At 44.2% G+C, this 22,891-nt stretch overlaps 1 protein-coding gene across 3 annotated transcripts; it reads left to right on the top strand.

Moving 5' to 3' along the window:
• Positions 1-2,313: 2,313 nt before the first annotated feature.
• On the top strand, positions 2,314-22,806 carry AP3M2 (adaptor related protein complex 3 subunit mu 2). 3 transcript variants are annotated; one of them, XM_064477422.1, is made up of 9 exons: positions 2,314-2,362; positions 3,851-4,195; positions 8,668-8,839; positions 12,026-12,163; positions 15,958-16,043; positions 16,275-16,408; positions 17,867-18,074; positions 18,300-18,444; positions 19,712-22,806. In XM_064477422.1, the coding sequence occupies exons 2-9, from the start codon at positions 3,923-3,925 to the stop codon at positions 19,810-19,812; spliced, it is 1,257 nt and encodes a 418-aa protein (XP_064333492.1). In that variant the 5' UTR covers positions 2,314-2,362; positions 3,851-3,922; the 3' UTR covers positions 19,813-22,806. The 3 variants fall into 3 exon arrangements, with proteins under 3 accessions (XP_064333492.1, XP_064333494.1, XP_064333493.1); XM_064477424.1 differs by lacking the exon at positions 2,314-2,362 and adding an exon at positions 2,422-2,495 and having other exon boundaries at positions 4,031-4,195; XM_064477423.1 differs by lacking the exon at positions 2,314-2,362 and adding an exon at positions 2,473-2,495.
• The last annotated feature ends 85 nt before the right edge of the window (positions 22,807-22,891 follow it).

Here is a 22,891-nt window from a genome sequence, read left to right as displayed (position 1 = left end):
ATCTGCTCTTAGGGTCTTTGCGCTGCCTGTTCCCGGTTCTGGAATGCCCTTCCCCAGATATCCCGGCGAACTCCCTCTCCTCCTTCCAGTCTTTGTTTGAAGGTCTTTTCTCAATGACACTTTCTCTCACTACCCTCTTAAAAACTGTAACTTGCCCTCCTGAGCACCCTTCTGTTTTTCCCCCATTGCACTTACCACCTTCTGACTTACTATAGACCTTACTTATTACGTTGATTGATTTTTATGTCTCCCCCCTCTAGAATGTAAGCTCCACTAGGGCAGGGATTTGTGTCTTAGGTCCACCGGTGTTGTGTACTCAAGATTGGGAACAGTGCCTTATTCATAGCAGGGCTCACTAAATATTTATGGAATGAATGGACAGTGGTCAATGGACAGTGGAGTATTTTATACCTATTAACAATGAGGTATAAAAGCTCACAAACACCTGTCTCCTACTTACCTCCCTAGTCTCATTTTAGGGGGAAAAAAGTCTGTATGCTTTCTCCCATTCTGTCTCAGCTGTAAGTTAACCCTCTCGTCTCTAGAGCTTTCTACTCACACTCTTCCGTGTCTTTCCATCCCAGTGGAATCCGTGTTCATCTTTCAGGTTTTAGTTTAGAAGGACTTCCCTGAATCTCGCCCCCCCCCCCACCATGTGCTCCTCGCTGATCATGCTGTTTTGAGTTGCTTCTCATTTGTGTCCGCGGCTCTCGGACTGGAGACTCTGCCTGTGATGTTAGTCGTTGCAGCACCTGGCACAAGGTTTGATGCATGGGAGGCTCTCAGTAAACAATTCAGTGATGAAAGAAATGCCCTCAGCAGTGATAACGTTTCTGCACCCTTGACACACACTGCTTAGTAACTCAGCGGGAGTTTCTGGTGCTGCTTCTTAGGTAGTAACAATTGCTAGTACTTTTCTTACTCAATACTCACAACAGCTTTCTGAAGTAGGTACTTCCTTATTTGAGAAATGAAGGAACTTGAAGTTTAGAGACACTAAGGGTTCTTTCCTCAAAGACACAGCTGTAATTGTTGGATCAAGATACAAACCTAGGCAGTCCGGCAGCAAAGCCTCTAACCTTACAGGATACCACCTCACTCAGCCATTTTTTTTAGGGGGGTGGGGTAGGTAATCAGGTTTATTTAAATGGCGGTTCTAGGGGATTGAACCCAGGGCCTCGTGCATGGTAGGCACGCACTCTACCTCTGAGCTATACCCTCCCCTTCATTCAGCCATTTTGATTTGGGGTTTTCTCTTTTACTGAGTTCGAAATTAGCGAACTACTTGCCCTTAGCGAGTATGGCAAAGAACAACCCAGCCACCTTCGGTGAACATTTATCATGGTCCTGTGTCAAAAGAGCTGTCACTCAGGCTCCCTTTCACCAAAGCAAAAACCAAAGCACAGGCCGGGTGACGCCCCCGATGTCTAGGTCATCGTTATCATCACCACAGTTTACCCTTTTCTTCAACATATCCGATGTCCAGGCACCGTGGCAAACCCTTTCCACACTTCATCTCACTGAAGAACTCAATTTTCGTTTAATTGAAGTTGAACCTTGTCTTTTGACTTCTACTGCATGCTTTTCTGGGTCACAAGGGCTTAACTCACTTAAAATAGTCATCAGCGATCCAGTGCAGTCTGGAGGGAGACCTGTCCAACCCCCCTCATTTTCTGGGAACTGAGCCTCTGAAAGGTTAAGTGCCTTGCGCAAGGTCAAGCAGGTGGTGGTCCAGCTGGAGCTGGAAGAGGCCTTGTGAATCCAGGCCCAGAGCTCTTGATAGGACGCTCTACAGCCAATCGCCCTTACCTTACTCAATGTACATAAATGAAAAGGCATCACGTCTTTTTAAAAATGCACTTAGCTAATGGAGAGTAGGTATCACTGCTCATGACTTATCATCTATGACATGCTATTCGATAAATCGTGCCCTGGAAAACACACTTTTTCGCATCCTCTTCGAGGCGCATTCCACGGTACGCAGGTGGCAGCGCAGCTGCACGAGCCCTTTGTGACTGGGTGATTAGAAGCCAGGCGTCCGCTCGCTGTTCACGACAGCCAATAAGGGCTCAGAACCCCAGAGCTGCACCAATCGGAGATTATGGAAGCCTGAACAAGGGCCAATTGGAGGCTCGAGGCCGAGAGCAGGGTGAGCCGCGAACAGCGATCAATCAGAGGGGAGGAGCGGTTCACCGACGTCCAATCAGCGGCCTCTAGGCCTCCCGTCGCGGGCGACGCTGGCGCGAGTCCCGCGGGCCGGCCAATCAGCGGGCGAGCGGCAGCTGGTGCACCCGGGGAGGGGCGACCGGGGGCGGGGCCTGTCCTCGCGGCCGAAAGGTGGGCGCTGCGAAGAGCAAGACGGGTGAGGAGAGCCGGAGCCGGGGCCGGGGTGGGGCTGGGCGCGCGGGGCCGGGGCTGGGGGCGAGCGGGGCCGGGACAAGGTCATGGGATGCCGCCGGAGGGACCCTCTGAGCTGCAGGATGCTGCGGGGAGAGGTGAGGGGCTCAGTCCCGGGCTGGGGAGGTGGCCAGCTCCGGCCCGAGGGCTGGGGGAGGAGAGGACACTGTTGCCATGGCGACGCAGGTGCGCAGGCTGGTGACCCTTTTCCGCCCTGGATTGTGAGCACACCTCAGTCCGCCCCCGGCCACCTCCGCCCCGAGCGGCCTCCATCCTCACTGGCTTGCAGGCGGTTGGGCTGCGACCTGCACAAAAATAACCCTCTTTGGCAGCCGCCTCTGCGCCGGGACAGCGTGGCTTCTCGCCGCCCCCTCCCTCCCTCGCGGGCAGAGGGATTAAGCTCGTCCTGCGCCACCTGGTACAGCAGGCCTCTGCGGTGTGACCACCTGGGCCAGTTCACGGGACGGCCACAGCTGCGTTTCAGCGCGGCCGCCTGATTCTGGGGACTGAGAACTAGGGGCACCGTAGGATCCCCCAGATGGATTTTTAAAAAAAGGCATCCAGCCTTGTGCATAACAAGTACGTAGAGAACGGGATCTGAATGAATAAAGACCACGACATCCCCGTTCCGTGAAGGATTGCGGGCCTCGAGAAGAAGGAAAGAATGAGGACCCAGCTATGCAGTGACCCACCTACTATGTAATTTTACATCTTCTAGTAACCATATTAAAAAAAAAACAAAACAGGTTAAATTAATTTGCATATATGTTATTTACCTGATATAAAAATATCAATATTAAATATAATCCTTATTAAGTTAATATTATTGATTAATTAAGTTAATACTAAGTTATTGGTAAGCTATCTTAAATTCTTTTTTTCATACAAAGTCTTCAAAATCTGATGTATGTCATATTCACAGTGCATCTCAGTTTGGATCAGCCACATGTTAAGTGCTCAGTGGCCCCATTTGGCTGATGGCTACCCTATGACACTGCACAGTTTTAAACATTTCTTCGTGTGTGTGTATGTGTGTGTGTGTGTGTGTGTGAGAGTTAGTGCCAGATAAATGAAACTCATCAGTGTTCTTTGAAGTCCTCTTGTATACAAGGTGGCACTGTGCCCTGAGGCAACAAAAAACAGAAGGCATGGTCTTTTTTTTTCTCAAGGAGCTTCCAGTCCAGTTTAAAAAATAGGCACCCAAAAATTAAGCTGAATTTAAACTGGATATGATTCAGGCAGTGGTAAGGATAACGGGGCAGTCTCTGACTGATTGACAAAGGAGATGGCTGGTAAGAGTCCTTATGAATTCTAGGGCGGGGTAATTCAGGCTCCTGCAGGAGCGGAAGACTTGAGTCTATCCTTGAAAGGTGGGTAAGAAGACTGGGATGCTGGACATGTGGGGAGGGTGTTTGGGGTGAGTGGAACTGACCACAGCATCTCTTGTTTCTAGAGTTGAAAATTTGGAGAGTCCTGAGGCTTTCGGACCGAAAAAGACTCTCCTCTCTCACTGACGGTCTCCATCATGATTCATAGCCTTTTCTTGATCAACTCCTCCGGAGATATTTTCCTAGAGAAACACTGGAAAAGTGTGGTCAGCCGTTCTGTTTGTGATTACTTTTTCGAGGCGCAGGAGCGAGCGACGGAGGCGGAAAACGTCCCACCTGTCATCCCCACTCCTCATCACTATCTCTTAAGTGTGTACCGGCACAAGATCTTCTTTGTGGCTGTGGTCCAGACGGAGGTCCCGCCCCTCTTCGTGATTGAGTTTCTCCACCGAGTGGTGGACACCTTTCAGGTGCGTGGATGTGAGGGGCGCATGCCTGTAGGTGACAGAGCGGTTTTATGGTTCTGTTTCCCTTGTATTCAGCCTCAGTTAAGGAACTTTGCCAAAAATCAAAACTCTGACATGGCTTACTTCCTCTCCCACCTGACAAGACTCTTGTTTCTGTTTATTCAATAAACAGAATTGGCTGCATTTCTAAAATGACAAATTGTAGACTTTTGAACCTATTGCCCGAGAAAGCCACCCTACTTGGTATGATTGTATACAGTCATTTCAGTTCTAGATATTGGAATTGTCTTTTTATTCACAAATCTGAGGAGTTTAGATTTATTTGTGGTGGACTTGATGTTAACCGTTATTAACATTGTTTTGAGTCGCATCAAAAAGTGGTGAGTGTGTAAAGACATATATTTTTAGGTAGAAAAAGCTAAATAATGCTTGTTTCACTCTTCCTGGCAGGGGTCATTGGTGAATCTATACTTCATCCTGGATTTGGGGTGCCTATCCACAGCATTTGAGTACCAGTGATGGGCTCTTGTTGCAAATTTAAGATTAGAAAATCTTCTGCTCCCGTGAGAATTTAAGTGACACATTTTACAAGATACAGTTTTCATTTTGAGTTCTTTCAGGAATAGACTGGAAGCTCTTGGGGAGGGGGGAGTCTGTTATAATAGGATGTCAGCACCCTTTATAACACAGGATTCTAGGCTTGCCCAGACCCTGGACCCAGACAGTGAATCCTCTCCCTGAAAGAGTCGCTCAGCTTCTAACTTTTGTGGTTATTTGCGTAAGTCGGTAATAAAGGAGAATCAGGGGCCCTTTGGTTTAACTTCTGCATCATGTGAGGTAGGAAATTAGTCACATGAATACAGAAATTGTGGGACTGGAGAAGGAGAGAATGAGGACTCAGACATTATGATAAATTAAAAAGCAAGTCAAAGAGTCCTTTCATTTGCCCTTGGGTGTAGATCACATGTTTAGAACAGCTTTCATCCCCAAAGAATTTAAATATATTTAAACAAATTTCCCCCCCAAATTCTTTCTGGTAGTATTGTTCTGGGATTCCAGTGGCGTGCTGGTTTCTCTGCAGAGTGAAAACCTGAGAACTCTAAACCCCAGTCCTTGGAGGAACTGGAAGGAGAAGGACCCAGCAGTTTAGATCTTTGATGGCTCTTCTTCTGAGTCCCACATACGATGCTCAACCCGGCTCTGACTTAACGGTCTCCTTGGCAAAACTCCACATCTGCTTGAGAACTCCATAGTGATACTATGTAACTTCTTACAAGAAGGAAGTGAGAAAAGGTGTTTCATTTAGTTGAAACCACAGAGGAACTGGGGAAAACAGTGAAGCAGCTAGTTTGGAAGTCTAGGACTTTAGAGCTTGATGTTTTTAAAAATATATTTTTTATTGAAGTCTAGTCAGTTTACAATGTTGTGTCAGTTTCCGGTGTACAGCACAATACTTCAGTCATATAGGAACACACATATATTCGTTTTCATATTCTTCACTATAAGTTACAAGATATTGAATATAGTTCCCTGTGCTATACAGTATAAACTTGTTGTTTATCTATTTTATATATATTAGTATCTTCAAATCTTTACCTCCCAATTTATCTCTTTCCACCCTCTTCCTGCCCTGTTAATTGTAAGTTTGTTTTCTATGTCTGTGAATCTGTTTCTGTTTTGTAAATAAGTTCATTTGTCTTTTTTTTTTCTTTCTGTTCCACTTATGAGTAATATCATATGGTATTTTTCTCTTTCTGGCTTACTTCACTTAGAATGACGATCTCCAGGTCCATCCATGTTGCTGCAAATGGCATTATTTTATTCTTTTTATGACTGAGTAGTATTCCATTGTATAAATATACCACAGCTTCTTCATCCAGTCATCTGCCGATGGACATTTAGGTTGATTCCATGTCTCAGCTATTGTAAATAGTGCTGCTATGAACATTGGGGGGCATGTGTCTTTTTGAATTAAGGTTCCCTCTGGATATATGCCCAGGAGTGGGATTGCTGGATTATATAGAGCTTGACATTTTTGAAGAGTTTGTTAGAAGTAAATGGTCACATCCTGATGGTAATGTCTTATCTGTTGGGTGTCCTTGGCCTGCATTAGTCCTCCAGTGCTGGACTGTGACAGAAGGGTTCCAGATGTAGAATGAATTGCACACACTTTGCCGTCAACCTTTGCCACACTCACGAGTCTCCTTCCAACTGCTGATTCATAAAATCGAGTGAGGTGTTTTATTTTTCAAAATAAAATCACTCTTGAGAAGGAAATGTGTAACTTTTCCCCCTTCAATCCTCTTTTTTTTTTTTTTGAGAGGGGGTAACTAGGTTTATTTTTTTATTTAATTATTATTTTTTTTAATGGAAATACTGGGGATTGAACCCAGGACCTCATGCATGCTAAGCATGCACTCTATCGCTGAGCTACACCCTCCCACCTCCTCCTTTTCTTTAAGAAGAAATTTTTTTGTTTGTTTTAGAAACACAGTCCTGGTTCCTAAGTGCTCCTGAGTATTGGAATATCTCTGATCATTGAGATCATCTGATGTAATTTAGATCATATCCAGAGTCTGTGTTCAGTTTTGGGTATCATAATTTGAGGAGACTCTTGCAAAATTAGAGCATATTCAAAGAAATGGCAAGGCAAGGAAACAGTCTAGAACCCTACCAAAGCATGAACAGTGGGAGGAACAAACAGGGAGTTCGGCCCTGAGAAGGAAAATTGAAGTCAAAGCTTGTCCTTGTCTTCAGATAACTGAGAGGCTGCTACATAAACTTGTTCTGGAAGGCAGATCTAGGATGCCAATGTCAGTTTAGCAAGAGAAAGAACTTTCTAATAAGTGGCGCTGTCCATGAATAGAATGAGCTTTCTCAAAAGGGGGGGAATCTCCTTCAGTGGATGATTCATCTGAGAGGCCCAGCAGGAGGCGTGCTGATGCTGCTGGGAAGGGCACACGAAGCGGCAACAAGCATTTCTCCACATCATTTCATCATCATGCATCTCAGTTTATGTTGTGCTATATAGTTTACAAAGCACTTGCACACATACTCGTTTTTTAATTTTAATTTAAAAAAAATTTTTGATAGATGTATGCACTAATGAAACCACCGTCACAACCCACAAACATGATAGCTAACATTTCCATCACTCCCCAAGAGGTGAACAATTTCAAATTCTCAATTTATCCCTTCCCACCCACTTTACCCCCCCCCCCCCCGGTAACCATAAGTTTGTTCTCTACATATAATTCTCATTTAATCCATCATGTTTAGTTTTTACAACCCCCTGCACCCAGTGGTATTATCCTGATTCTACTATTAGAGAAATCAAGACCCAAATTAGTTAGCATGACTTAATCTAGTAAGTGACAATTAAGATTATTACCCAGGCCTTGCAGCAACATGGATGGACCTAGAGACGATCATACTAAGTGAAGTAAGTCAGACAGAGAAAGACAAATATCACATGGTTATCATTTATATGTAGAATCTAAAAAAAATGAGACAAATGAATTTATTTACAAGACAGAGACAGACTCACAGACATAGAAAACAAACTTATAGTTACCAAAGGGAAAAGGTCAGTGAGGGATAAATTAGGAGTTTGGGATTAGCAGATACAAACTATTATATATAAAACAGACAAACAACAAGGACCTACTGTACAGCACAGGGAACTATATTCAATATCTTTTAACCTATAATGAGAAAGAATATGAAAAAGAATATATATATGTATCATATATATTAATATATAAAAACATAAATATGACTGAATCACTATGCTGTACACCAGAAACTAACATAACATTGTAAATCAACAATACTTCAATTAAAAACAAAAGATTATTACCTAGGCCTTCTGACTTGGATTCCAGTGCTTTTTCCACAATCTAGATAATTTAGTATCTAAGTTTAACCTTTGTTAGTAAAAGAACAAACTGTTATGAGAAGCCTGGCATCTTGTAGGAATGATCCAGAGAGGTTTCCTGGTGTGCCAGCTCACCCCCCTCATTTCATTTCCCTCTCAAATCTTATTTGCTGCGTAAATATTAAGAAATAGCATAAAAATAAGGGCTAAAAAGATTTTCAGGCCAATCTGTATCATATCAGGTATCATTTTGCATAATTCTTTCAAATTCATATTCATGGCACATTTGATAGTCTAGATTCAGTTTTATATTCTTTCTATTTTATTAGTTGAGGAAACGCCCAAAGAGATTAAATGGCTTCCTCTAGAGTATGAAAGGAGTCATTAATGACACTAGTACTATAACCCAGGCCAGTGTTCATTCTACCGAACTGGGCTGCCTGGGGGACTGTGCTGCCGCCTCCTTCACTGACTAGAGAAGAATATCCCAGAAACAGAGGAGACGCGTGGACAGGACCAGATCCCTACTCTCTGGGAACATTCCTTCACTCACTACAATCTCAGTGATAAATCTGTATACATACTGTGTTTTCATCAGGATTATTTTGGAGTCTGTTCGGAGCCAGTGATAAAAGACAATGTGGTGGTGGTTTATGAGGTACTGGAAGAAATGCTTGACAATGGATTTCCATTGGCTACGGAGTCGAACATCCTCAAGGAACTGATAAAGCCTCCCACTATCCTTCGCACCGTTGTCAACACCATCACAGGTACGGAGGGGGCGCCCACCGAAGGCCGATGGCATCTTGGGTGGGGCTTAGTCCGGTGTCGTGTGCTGTTTTGAGTGCTTGTCTTTGGGAACCTCAAATGTCCAAGTGCTCTCATCTTGCTCTTCATAGTCTTGTGAGGATAACCTGAAATACTTTCCTGTCATATAGAAAATACCCTGATTTCAATGACAGAACGAACTGTTCTCCTTTTAAAATCGTTTTCTTTCTAATTACAGCCCATGGTTATTGTAGGAATGTCAGAAATACAGAAAAGCACAAAGAACATGAGAATAACTCATAATCCCGCCACATTTTTAACATACTGGTGTATATATTTTTTTGTCTTCTCTATTTAGACAGATTATGGATGCATGGATAGTTTTTTAAACAACTCTTGTGTGTGTATGTGTATGTGTGGATATGTGTGTGTGAATTCTGATAGCTACATACACCCATGAAATCACCACCACAATCAAGACAGCTAACCTTCCCATCACTCCCCAAGAGGTTCAATTTTCAAATTCCTCTTGTATATTTTTAAACTTACCTTTTAGGAATGTTTTGTGAACGTCATCCCATTACGATAAATATTCACCTGCCTCGTTTTCAATGACGTTACAGTTTTCTGCCATAGTTATCTACTCTGTCCCTGTTTATAATGTTTCTGATTTTTTGTTCTTTTAAATAACAAGGAATTCGCATTCTTCTACCGAGATCTTTGTGCACACCTAGAATGATTTCTCTTCAGTACTGGCGATGGAAGTACTGGATCAGAGGGCGTCCGCATTTTAAGGACTTCAGTGCGTTGTGCCCAGCTGCCCGTCGGAAAAGTTGCACCAATTTACACTTTCGGGAGCAATGCCTGTGCGCCCTAGTCAGCCCTATTCTTAGTAGTTTTTTAAAGCCTTTGGCAGTTTGATACTTACTATTTACACACTTTTTTTTATTACTAAGGAAGTTAAAACCCGTTCAAGTGTTTATTGCCTGTTTTCCCTCTTTTGGGTCCTTTGCCCATTTTTTGGTTGTTGAAATGTTTTTTCTTTTTTCATTTTTTAATATAATTTACAATAATAATTTAAATTTAAGAGAATTCTTTTCACTTAAGGATATTAAACTGACACATGTACTGGAAATGCACACGATGGTTTGTAGTTCTTTTTATGTTTTGAACATTCTGTGTGGATTTTTTCTCCCAACCTGCTCCTTGTCACTGAACATTGTTCCAGGTGGTGGTTAGCCACGTTTAACATTTTTGATTTTGGCAAATTAATCATCCTGCTTCACTAAGGTTTTATGTTTGGGGTCTTGCTTAATGTACAGTGTTTACAAGGGTTTTCATGGAATTTGACAAACTGATTGAAAAATACATTTTAAAAAGTACAAATATGTAGGTATGGCCACGATAATTCTGACAAATAATTACAAAGGGGTTGGAAGAATCTGCCCTGTCAAATATCAAGGCATATTAAGTTCATATAATGCATAAGACAAAACTTAATAGAATAGATAGAAGAGCCGGGACAGTTTTGGGGAAAAAAATTTTTTTTAAAAAACAAGAGAAAAAAATGTGTCCTATCAGATTCAAGATATATTATGAAGTTTCAGTAATTTTAAAATATTTTTAAAATATAGTATTAATAAATAGACAAACAATGACTGGGATAAAATAGAAAGTCCAGAAAGAGACACTTGCTTTTATAGGAACTTGGTATAGATAAATGTGCTCAGATGCCAAATCAGTGGACCCCAGGCCAGTTGTTAAATATATTGTACTGGGACAGTCAGTTTTGATACAGAAGAGAAATGAGTTCCCCTACTCATTCTATACACAAAATAAATTCCAGTTGGATCAAGAGTTAAACACACACAAACAAACTTCAAAATTGTTAGAAGAAAATATTGGAGAATGTCTTTTTGATCTCAAAGAAGGGAAGGTCTTCTTTTTTTAAAAGTATAGTTCCTTCTAGTTCTTTTATGGTTTTATTTTTAGATTTAATTCTTTAATCCATTTGGAATTATCTTGGTATACAATATAAGATAAGGCTGTATGTTTTTTCTCCAAAATTGTCAGTCAGTTTCCCTAGCACCATTTATTGAATACTTTATCCTTTCCCCCTATTTTAAAATATTTTTATCTTGTACTAAGTCATTGGATTTTTGGTTGGTTTTTAGGCTCTTCTGCCTTGTTACCATACTGCTTTAATTATTATAGCTTGATGATATGTTTTAATACCTACTGCCTCTTTTTTTATAGTCTCTTATTGTAAAATTTTTAATAGTTTTCTTATTTTTTTAAACTAAAAAATTTTTTTGCATTCTTTTCATACCGCCTCTTTATAAGAAAACAAATTTTCAATATTCTGGGCTCATTTAAACCTTAAAAACTTTGTTAGTGCCTGAATCATTTATGCTATGAAGTCAGTGTCCTGAATCTCACTGAAGTCTAGAAAAGATATCTGAGAACCACTTTCGAATAGGTGAAATGTTCTGTAAACACGCTATGTGCGTGTGTTAAACATTTCTTTCTTTAGATTAAAAAGATCCAGGTTACAGACAAAGAAAATAGATTTTAAATTAGTTTTTCTATTTCAGAACTTCAGTATAGAACTTTTGAATTAAAAAAAAAAAGTATTTTTGATGCCTGTGGGGGATAAACAAGTCAAGGAATCAATTTTCAGTGCTTATAGACAGGGAATGATCCAATTTATATTCTTTTCCTAAGTTTCAGTATTGGTATGAGAGAGACCATGTTGATGTATACACTTTAAGAACTGGCATACATCTGCCTAAGAGCCACCTCAAACTAGAATACAGTTTCTACCCATGAAACTTTTACATCAATATGTAGATTACCATCCCTACTGAAAGCCAATACATTATTTAAGCTGCAGGCTATTGTGGACTTTGAGAGACCAAGTTCAGGTTACTTTCAAAACCAAAATATGATATCTGTTTCTCAGGTAACCTTTTTAAAGCTTTATTCTGCTTGAGGAGGCAGACCAGATGGCGACAAGCTTTAAAACAGACTTTGTGACCAAGATAAAAGTTGGGAAAACTCTAGTCTTTTTTTAAAAAAAATTCTTCAACTAAGTGCACGAATAGTGGATGCATAGAGACTTGTAGGGAAGTGTTCTGTGGTCATGAGATCACTGGTTCCCTCTAATTGTCAAATATTCTCTGTCTCAGGAAGCACCAACGTGGGGGACCAGCTTCCCACTGGGCAGCTGTCGGTGGTGCCTTGGCGACGGACCGGGGTGAAATACACCAACAACGAGGCCTATTTTGATGTGATTGAAGAGATTGATGCCATCATTGATAAGTCAGGTGGGTGCCTCTGACCCATTGACAGAGCTATGAAAACAGAGAGAGGCCCCTTTCAGATGGTATCTGCTAGTATCAGAATTATCCCCCATTCATGGTCATTCATTTTGACTTGGTGCCAAGCACTGTGTCCTGGGAATGAACTGAAATATTATGAGACAGATGACATAGTCATACATGTAGAAACTCCTAAAGACACCCACAAAAAACTGTTACAGCTAATAAACAATTCAGTCAAGTTGTAGGATACAAAATCAGCATGCAGAAATCAGTGGCATGTCTACCCAAACAACGAACTATGCAAAAAGGAAACTAAGGAAACAGTCTCATTTACAATAGCAATAGAAAGAATAAAATACTTAGGAATAAACTTAACCAAAGAGATTTATATACGGAAAATTACAAAACACTGATCAAGAAAATTAAGGGAGAACAGATGAATGGAAATGCCTGCTGTCTTCAGGGATTGGAAGAATTAATATTGTTAAATGGTCATAATATTCAAAGCAATCTATCCCCATCAAAACCCCAGATGCGCTCCACATCAAAATCTCAATGGTATTCTTTATAGAAAGAGGCAAAAAAACCCCTAAAATTCGTATGGAACCGCAAAAGACCCCAAATAGCCAAAGCAAGAACAAAGCGAGAGACTTCACAATTCTACATTTCAAAACAGATTACAAAATTACAGTAATCAAAACTATAAAACAGACATAAAAACAGACATACACTGGGGGAGGGCATAGCTCAGTGGTAGAGTGCTTGCTTAGCATGCACAAGGTCCTGGGTTCAATCCCCAGTCCCTCCATTAAAAAATAATAATAGTAAAACAGACATACACCCGTGAAACAGAATAGAAAGCTTAGAATTAAATGCATATATTTATAGTCAACTGATCTTCAACAAGAGTGCCAAGAACATAGCGGGGAAAGGCTAGTCTCTTCAGTAAATGGTGTTGGGAAAACTGGACAGTCACACGTGGAGGAATAAGACTGGCCCCTTATCTCTCACCACATATGAAAATCAACCCAAAATGGAGTAAAGACTTAAATGTAAAACCTGGAACCATAAAACTACTAGTGGAAAACACAGGGAAGAAGATTCTAGACATGGGTTCTGGGAAATGACTTTTTCGGATATGACACCAAAAACAAAGGCAACAAAAGGAAAAACAGACTAATGCAAAACCCCAAAAACCCTAGCTGGCCAGACCGTGAAGGGTCTCGTGTGCCACTTTCAGGAGCACCATTTGGAGCAACTGAAGAGTTTTTAGATGAGGAGTGACTTGAGATTTGTCGTTTAGGACTGGCCGTCTGGCCTCCATGGGCAGACTAATGAGATTGTGTCAAACTGAAAAGCTTCTGTACAGCAAAGGAATCAATCAACAGAGTGAAAACCTACGAATGAGAGAACATATTTGCAAACCATGTATCTGGTAAAGGGTTAATATCCAAAATACACAAGGAACTCATACAACTCAATAACAAAAAACCAAATAACCTGACTAAAAAGTGGGGAAAAGATCCAAATAGACATATTAAAAAAAAAAAAAAGACACACAAATGGCCAACAGGTATATGAGAAGGTGCTCAGCGTCACCAGTCATCAGGGCAAAGCAAATCAAAAGCACAGTGAGACATCACCTCACCCCTCACATCAAAAAGACGGAAGATAATCAATGTTGGCAACGACGCAGAGGAAAGGGAACCCTGGTGTACTGTCGGTGGGGGTGTAAGTTGGCCCAGCCACTGTGGAAAACAGTATGGAGGTGCCTCAGAAAATTGAAACTACCTTCTGGTCCAGCATTCCCACTTCTGGGTATTTATCCAAAGGAAATGAAATTAGGATCTTGAAGAGATATATGCGCTCCCATGTTCATTGCAGCATTATTTGCAATAGGCAAGACATGGAAACAGGCACAATTTCACTTATATGTGGAATCTAAAAGCGTCAAACTCATAGAAGCAGAGGGTAGAGTGGCAGTGAGCTAGGAGGAGGGGAGAGAGAAGTGTGGAGATGTTGTTCAAAGGGTACAGAGTTTCAGTTACGCAAGATGAGTAAGTTCTGGAGGTTTAATATACAGCACAGACTACAGTTGTATACTTTTCCCCCCAAAATTACTGAGGTGTAATTGACAAACTTGTAAGATATTAAAAGTGGACATGATGGTGGCTTGCTGTACATGTGCACTCTGAAGGGATTCCCCTCACCTGCTTAAATTCACATATCTCCCACCTCACATGTGTACTGTACACTTGAAATTGCTAAGAGGATAGAACTTAAGTGCTCTCACCACAAAACAAACAAAAACTAATTATGTGGGGTGATGGGAGTTTTTTTGTTTTTTAATGGAGGGACTGGGGATTGAACCCAGGAAATAAGCATGAACTCTACCACTGAGCTCTGTCCTCCCCCCAAAAACAGGTGCAACTTTATCTAAGGTAACAGAAGTCAAATTTTAGGGACGCAGATGAACTTGGATGGGCAGGAGGGGCCGTGCTGGGAAGCTGAAAGGGGTCCACGTCTTGATGTGGGTGGTGTCTGCCCAGGTGTGTACATATGTAAAACTCCGCTGAGCTGCGCATTGAAGGTTCATGCATTTCACTCGGAGTTCTACCTCAATGAAAAAGTGAAAAAGCAAAACCCCAAAAGCCCTAGCTGGCCAGACCGTGAAGGGTCTCGTGTGCCACTTTCAGGAGCACCATTTGGAGCAACTGAAGAGTTTTTAGATGAGGAGTGACTTGCGGAGATTTGTCATTTAGGACTGGCCGTCTGGCCTCCATGGGCAGCACAGCTTGGGTGGGGCAGCCTGGGGGCCGGGGAGGCGGGAGGCTGTCAAGGAGTCCAGGACGGGATACAGACGTCCGCAGTGGTGGTGAGGATGGAGAGGGACAGAGATACGGAAGGACCCAAGTCACAGGAAAGATGGGAATGGGTCCTTGTTGGGATGTGGGCGCCGAGGAGGTGGTCATTGTCAAGAATACATCTGTGCTTCTGGCCGAGGCAATGGGGTGGACAGTCTCATGAAGGAAAGGTACGTTGGAGCAGGTCCAGGAACAAAGAACAGACTCACTTTTTGGCACGTAGAGTTTGAAGTGCCTAGGTGACGTCCCAGTGGAGCTGTTCTACTGGCAAGAGTGAGGCTGACCTGGTGAAAAGCTGAGGAAGTAATTGGCCAGCAGTGAACATTGCAGCCTTAGGAAGTAGGTCCAGTGACCCGAGGAGACTGGCAGGTTCGTGGGAAAAGTTCAGAACCATGAAAAGGTGTGGACCTGTACAGACTGTTCAGAGGGAAACCTGCAGGAGGCAGGAGGGAGAAGGCGAGAAAAGCAGGATTAAGGGGGGGTAGCAGGCCTTGTGGCAGGGAGAACCTGCTAGTAAAGACCAAAAGATCCCACCCATTGGGCGGCTAGGCCCCTGGGGGTCCTGAGGGAGAGCGGTTTCTGATCCATATTCAGTCTTCTGATACAGTGATGTTCTTTTCGATTCTGGTACTAGATGGAAAACTGCTTTAGGCTGGTACCCACCTCACGGCTCTCTTACCCCCACTACTGCATCAGTGTGTCTCCTACTGGATGTGCAGCTGAGAAACGTTTCAAAGGATGGACAGCTGGATTGGGCCGATGATTTGGATGGAGGGACAGAAGGGAAGGAGAAAGAAAACAGGGGAGTGAAGGATGAAGAAAGGAAATAAGTCGGGGAGGAAAAGAAAAAGTCCAAGGAGGAGGGAGGGAGGAAATACGGTAGTTGGTAAGGACGGGGAGGGGTTTACCTTCCTTCCGTCTTCCTTGGCCCAGGTTCCACTATCACCGCGGAGATCCAGGGGGTGATTGATGCCTGCGTCAAGCTGACCGGGATGCCCGACCTGACGCTCTCCTTCATGGTAAGACCCCGGGCCAGAGGGTCAGTTCTGGGGATGGGAAATCAAATGCTTCCCAAAAGGCCGAGGGGCGAGAAGAGGATAAACCGGGGGAAGTCAGCAAGGACGGCCACCCAGCTGGCGTCAGGCTGGACTTTTCTAGAAGCAGCCGCAGAATCTGTGTTAAGGGAAACAGCAGCTCGCTTACTTGCCCGAGAGGAACACGGGTGTTTTAACTGCTGCCTGTCACCCCAGAACCCCAGGCTGCTGGACGACGTCAGCTTCCATCCCTGTGTCCGCTTCAAGCGCTGGGAGTCCGAGCGCATCCTCTCCTTCATCCCGCCGGACGGGAACTTCCGCCTGCTCTCCTACCACGTCAGCGCCCAGAAGTAAGTGGTCCTCGGGGCTCAGCGCGCGTGCGCATGCGCTTGTGCCTGCGCGTGCGCAGAAACAGTATCCGTAGTGATGGGGGACTCAGGCTCTGGGGTGACGTGGGCTCTAATTCCAGCCTCTGTCCTGACTAATCGGGTGACCTCGGGCGGGTTGCGTCTTTCCGCGTCTGTCTGCTTGTCGATAAGTCAAAAATGATGAAAGTACCCGGTTATGAGGATTAAATAAGAATCTGAATAATGCTTAACCCAAAGTGCGTTCTCATTCAGTTTGCTTTTGTTATTTTTGTTATTATCATATGCCTAAATAAGAACATTTATTTTCTCAAATTGGAATCTGAGAACACCTACCTGTCTGTATTCAATCCCTCCAACCCCCCAAAAAGCAACAAATTATGCTATGAAAAATCGTAAAATTTAGTGATCTTTGGTCTCGGACATCCTGTTAATGTGGAGACTGAGGGCTTTAAGTGGAAGATGTAGAGTGAACGGTGTGCAGATGAAACAGCGCCAGGAGAGCTCACAGCCACCGAAGCCTCAAAATAAATGGTTTAAGGAAATACCTGGGCGCTTAAGAGCACAGGCTCTGGCATCAGACTGCTCATGCTTAAGCTGCACCTGCAGTACTTAGGCTACATGACCTTGGGCCCTCAGTCAACCTCAGTTAAGTGTCAGGGCATCAGTATTCATATCATCAGGACAGGAGCAGTGCCCACTGCATTCTTCCTGGAGGGTTAAAATGAAATAATGGAAAACATGTAGGGTAGTACCAGCAGGCACACAGGAAGTACTCACCAGATGCTGAGAACCGTTATGACATTAGGATTATTCTGTGATATCGCGATTTCCTCTTCTGTCAAACCGTGAGGACCTACTCTACCTCTTAGGGTTTTTGTAAGGATCAGACTCTCTGGGTAAAAGCACACTCAAGAAATTGTGAAAGGTCCAGGAGGTGTGCGTCTGACTCCCCCAAGTACAAAAAGTCATTGGTCGCATGTCACAAAGGAAAACAAAGGTGACCCCTCATTTTTGTGTGGCATGCCTTCCTCAGAGGACACTGAGTATACTCTCTGGTTTGGGGTTTTGTTTGTTTGTTTGGGGAGGGGGACTAGGTCTATTTATTTATTAAAAAAAAGTTTTTTTAATGGAGGTATTGGGGATTGTACCCAGGACCTCATGCATGCTAGTTATGCATGCCACCACTGAGCTCTGCCCTCCCCCTGGTTTTGTTGATATTATTGAAATCATTGGAAGAGTTAGTTTACTTACTAGACAGCATCTTAGCTTTACAAAAAGAAAAAAAGATGTCTGTTTTTTTTTTTTTTCTTGTGCTTACTTTGTAAGACAGGTAGTAGGGAAGGGAGGAAAAGTTCCCAGCAGGGGGAAAAAAAAAAGGCAAATGTTGCCACTTTTCCGGTACGTTAATGACACGGGGCCTTTTGTCTCTCTCTTTTCCAGTCTGGTGGCAATTCCAGTGTATGTCAAACACAGCATCAGTTTCCGGGACAGTAGTTCCCTGGGACGCTTTGAAATAACGGTGGGCCCTAAGCAGACCATGGGGAAGACCATAGAGGGCGTGACTGTCACCAGCCAGATGCCCAAAGGGGTCCTGAACATGAGCCTCACTCCGTCTCAGGGGACACACACGTTTGACCCTGTCACCAAGGTAGGAGACTGAGCAGGAGGCTGGAGTTGCTGATGTGGTAAATAGAAGGAAAGGGGAGACTGATCAAGGGGCATTGTTTTCTCCTCAAAATAATATATGGTAACAATAGCGTCCTCTGCTGGAAAATGCTGCAAAGGCAGCTTGTGCTACTGTGAACAGAGGCCTGAGCTCAGGCACCTCGGATAAAGATTCCACTGTAACTTGTCCTTTCCCGTTTCTTTGGAGATGCTGTCTTGGGATGTAGGAAAAATCAATCCCCAAAAGCTACCAAGTTTGAAGGGGACCATGAGTCTTCAGGCCGGAGCTTCCAAACCAGACGAGAACCCCACAATTAACCTGCAGTTTAAGATCCAGCAGTTGGCCATTTCCGGTAAGTGGCCTCCAGTCTTGGGGGCCTTGAAGGCACTGACGTCAGAAGGCCTCCCGGGGTGGGGGTGGGGGGTCCCCTGTCTCCAAAGTTTGCTTTCATTCCTTGATACGTAATCTTTAGTAAAATCTTTCCTGGCACATTTCTGGGCAAGTTTATAATCCTTACTTTGAGGCTGGCCTGAATGACGTGAATAAAAGTGTCCAAGACACAAACCAGAAGGAAATCATATTGATAGACAGAGGTGTTCGCAGGCCGCTGTGGAGTACCCCTGGGGTGGTGAACTTGGGGCTCCCAGCGCTTTCAATGTGAGGCTGTATCCGCATTCTCAGCTGATCACTGAAAAGAAGACTTCCCTACCTTTCCCCCAGTTTCAGAAGATTTCACATTTCTGTTACCATTTGGAACCCCTGGGCTGATCTAAGTCGGTCTCCTGAGGTCTGTACCTGCTGCAGTAAGAGGAATAGTAGTTACCACTTGCTGGGTGTGCGCTGTGTGCCCGGCACTGTTTTAGGCTCTTGTCATCTATTTTCTTACCTAATCCTTAGAATGACCCTTTAAGATGGATAGGAGGTGACTTCAGCTGTATACAAAGGTTCTGGTTTTCTTCACCAACAGGCCTGGTCTAATTTAAGGGATCAGAATTCACTTGGACGGTCAACTCTTTCACCTTACGACGCTTGATAAGCTTTAAGCGCTCTGTACAGTATAAAATGTTCTTTTCTTAGTATGCTGAGAAAACTGAGGAGGCGTTCATCTATTAATCCATCATTTTCCATCATTAATTTATTCATCCAGTTCTACTTCATTTGATTCTGAGTTCATTAACTTTGTTATTGATTCATGAATTCAGCCCCATCAGCTTGACAAAGATGTGGAGGGAGGGGTTTTATTTTTTCTCTTACCCTCATTTCAGCCTGCAGAGAACTTTCTGCCCTTCCCACCAGGAGCCAGTCTCCCAAAAGGATAGCTTTTTTGTTGGAACAGGTTTCCACCAAGAATGAAGACTGTCGGCTTCTTGTAAGTGACAGAAATCAGGGCACGTATTTTCTGGCTCACTGTCTCAGCCTGCTCTGGGCCATCAATCTCTTTGATTTGAAAGGAACCTGCATGGTTCTGCCCACCTGCTTCTTCCTTTCTTTTTTTTTGAGTGAGTATAGTCAGTTACAGTGTGTCAGTTTCTGGCGTACAACATCGCGTCTCAGTCATGCGTATATTTACGCCTGCTTCTTTTGAATAATGCCTGTGTCTTATTCCTCCTTCCTTCCAGGACTCAAAGTGAATCGTCTGGATATGTATGGAGAAAAGTACAAACCCTTTAAGGGCATAAAGTACATGACCAAAGCCGGAAAGTTCCAAGTCCGAACCTGAAGGCAGAGTTTGGCCGAGGAAACAGTCATGAACACTTTTTCATTTCTTCCTTGTCTAAAAGCAAAAGCAATCAGCTCGTCTCCTAGGTCAGTGCCCCTTCTGGCCCCACCCACTCCTGTTTTTCCTCAGCCTTCAGTGCCACGGAACAGATGCAGGGAGAAAGGGGTCGCCGGAGAGGCCAGGACAGAACTGGACAAGCCGGCAGCAGGGCACAGGTGTGCGATGGAGGGACCGTCCTGACTCCATACCAAACCATCCTGAGCATGGTCCCTGGAGGAAGACTAGCACTTGTTGCTCGCTTGGCTTTAATTCTCCAAAGCCAAGGAAAGACTTCTTTGTTTTTGTTTTTAAGGTGGAAAGAAAGATTAGACAGAGAGCAAGCTTGGAAGGAAAACGAATGTTCCCCGAGGAAGGGGCAGGGAAGGCTCTGCTCTGAGGGGAGCCCCAGGTGTGTGGACGCCCTCAAGTGGGGGCGGAGAGGAGCCCGCCAGCCCCACGGGCAGGAGGGGGCAGAGAACAGAGGCGAGGTAGCTTCTTTTTAACCCCTCTGCTTTCACTCACACATAAACATCTGTACTTCTAGAAATGAGCTGGGAACTCCCCACACTCAAGTCCACTACTGACATGGAAAACGCCAGGAGAATCTGATTTTCCCTTAAAGATGACAGTGGTGTCCGACCAGGTTTCAGATGCTGACCGCCACTTGCCATTAGCACTTGGTCTGTCACCTCCCATGAAGTGACCCGCCCCCTGCCCAGCACTGGTTGCCCGAAATGCCTCTTTCCCTGACCCCAGACAATCCCAGTGACTCCACTTCTCCAACCCTTTCCCTGCTCCTTGAGGAGAGTTTTCAGAGATGCCGACTGCATCCCCCTGGGGTGGCCAGGTTTTGTGCAGCACAGTAGTGGAGCGTGGATGGCCCCCTCATTCCTCGTGGAGGGGTCCCAGCCCTGGGACCCAGGGTTGTCAGTGCGGGACTGGTCCTGCAACCGGAGCCTCCCGTTGGAAATGTGTCTCCATCAGTAACCCCAGGTGAACAGGAAGCTTACCACTGAGGCCAAGTCAGTCCTGGGAGCCTCCCAGGAGTTTCCTGAGTCTCTTCTGTTCTCTACCAGGTAGTATATTTATTCCCAATACACATCTTCCAGCCCATTTTTGTTTTAAGACAAAATCCCCTAAATCTTTGAACACACCGGATGCTGTCGGAAGGTGGGCTATGTTGCTCGTGTATCGCGCAGTTTAAAAAACATGGCAGCTGAAGGAGCCCCTCAGGCCTTCCCAACGAGTAGCTGAAATTCCAGTTCAGAATGCTCGTTACCCCTTTAATTATTGATACAAAAGACAGGTTTTTTAAATGATAGTTGAAGGAGTAATATTTGCTCTGTTTCATGCATTGAGAAAAACACCTTGTGCTCTGCAAACCCTACAGTCTTTGTCTAAAGCCCTGGTTCCAGATACTTCAGCAATTTCCCCCCCTAGTTTTATCTTCCTACTTGCTGGACTTGTTTTTGCTGCAGAATTATGTCGCTTTGTGGTTCTCCCTGGGATAAATTGTGCCATGTACACCCCGAAGTGTCTCATCCTCCATCACTCCAGACTTGGTCCTGGATTTCTGGGTGCTACACACCCACCTGCCGTGGTAGGGAGACAGCTCTGCCGGTGGACCCTGGAACACCAGAACGACTTCTCTCCCAGGTCCTGGAGGATTTCAGGGTTTCCTTCGTCACAGGAAACCACCAGTCTTGGTCCCTGAATATTCTTCGGTTTATAAGTCCAGCTGTGTTATTTCCTCCAGGACAGCTCATCCTAATTTGAAGGGAAGGACTTAGGAGAAATAAAGGGGGTGTGTGATCTGCAGACCTTAGCGTGGGAGGCCCCACCGGACCCAGACCCCTAGGCGACCCCTCCACCCAGCGGCGTGTCAGCCTGAGTGATGCCGGGCAACGCCACTGAGCTGCTCCGGTCCGTACGTGTTTAATGTGCAGTAGCATTTAAACCTGTTTAAACCTTAATAAAGCTGAGTTTTACCAGTCCTTCACATCCTAAGTGTTCATGTCCTAGGACCACCGGGTGCACACCCCGGTGGAGGCAAGAGGAAATAAATCAGTTCAGGGGATCTCACTGCTTCCACGCTTTGCAGCCAACAGATCTGAAGGAAGCCACTTGTAGTTTGGGGGCGTTGGTGTTAACAGCATGTTGAAGGTCATGAGAACAAGGGACCAAATCAATCCAACGCTGTTTCCCCAGCGGGTGAAAGACAAGTTCAAGCTGCTGCTGCCTGTTCCAGCTCCCTGTTCTCTCCATCTTTGTAGGTTGATTAATGCGGGCGTGAAGCGGGGATTCGAGGCTCTAGTCATCCTACTTTTAGTGGAGATCTGGGGGAAAGCCACACGGCAGCTCCTGGGAAGTGTAGACACTGGTCATTCTCTGGTATCCGTCCTAATTTCCCTCCGTGGGTCCCTCGTGGCCGGGGGGAGACTGACTCCTTTCTGTACGCTAACCACAGTGCCGTGCAGTGTTTATTGCTACCCACCCTAAGTCGTTAATACCTCTTTTCCCTTGGTCTGGCTGTTTCGGTAGCATGGTGGGTGTGACCAGGTACGGTTTATAATACTTGTAATTTCCTCTCTGGCCAGTAGGTGGTGACTCGGTGCCAGCCATGAAATTAATTTTTTTAATTAAAGAGTTTTGCAAAGCGAATTGAGTTTGGGACTCTTCAACTTCCCCTCCAAGATCCCAAAACTGGGGATTTTGTGAGTCTTTGACTTTCAAAGTTAAACATAGAGCCAAAGTTTAAGACGCTCCTTTTGACAACCTGACTTAAGATTGGGGATAGGTGTTTTGATTAAATCTGAGTTCCTCCAGGTCTTCAGCCACTGACACTGTTTGCACAGTTTTCTGAGAATCTTCCTTGTTCTTTGGGTCTATTAGCAGCTATTTGTTTTGTTAACCAGCTGGAGATAATATAATAAAGTACTATTTAATTTCCCTTTATCCCCTTTTCCTTCCCCTGACAAGTCCCAGACATTTTATCCTGAATTCCCTCACCCACCCCAGGTAATGATGCATTGTGCTTTGA

Source organism: Camelus dromedarius, chromosome 22, assembly GCF_036321535.1.
Source record: "Camelus dromedarius isolate mCamDro1 chromosome 22, mCamDro1.pat, whole genome shotgun sequence".
Lineage (NCBI taxonomy): Eukaryota > Metazoa > Chordata > Mammalia > Artiodactyla > Camelidae > Camelus > Camelus dromedarius.
This window is presented reverse-complemented; position numbering and strand designations above follow the sequence as displayed.

What these genes read in the sequence shown, in the direction of transcription:
- AP3M2 (XM_064477422.1), top strand. Translation starts at nt 3,923, where the DNA reads ATGATTCATAGCCTTTTCTTGATCAACTCCTCCGGAGATATTTTCCTA. An exon ending in ACCTGACGCTCTCCTTCATG is followed by an intron (nt 16,044 to 16,274) that starts GTAAGACCCCGG and finishes CTGTCACCCCAG; the next exon opens with AACCCCAGGCTGCTGGACGA. An exon ending in CCAGCAGTTGGCCATTTCCG is followed by an intron (nt 18,445 to 19,711) that starts GTAAGTGGCCTC and finishes CCTTCCTTCCAG; the next exon opens with GACTCAAAGTGAATCGTCTG.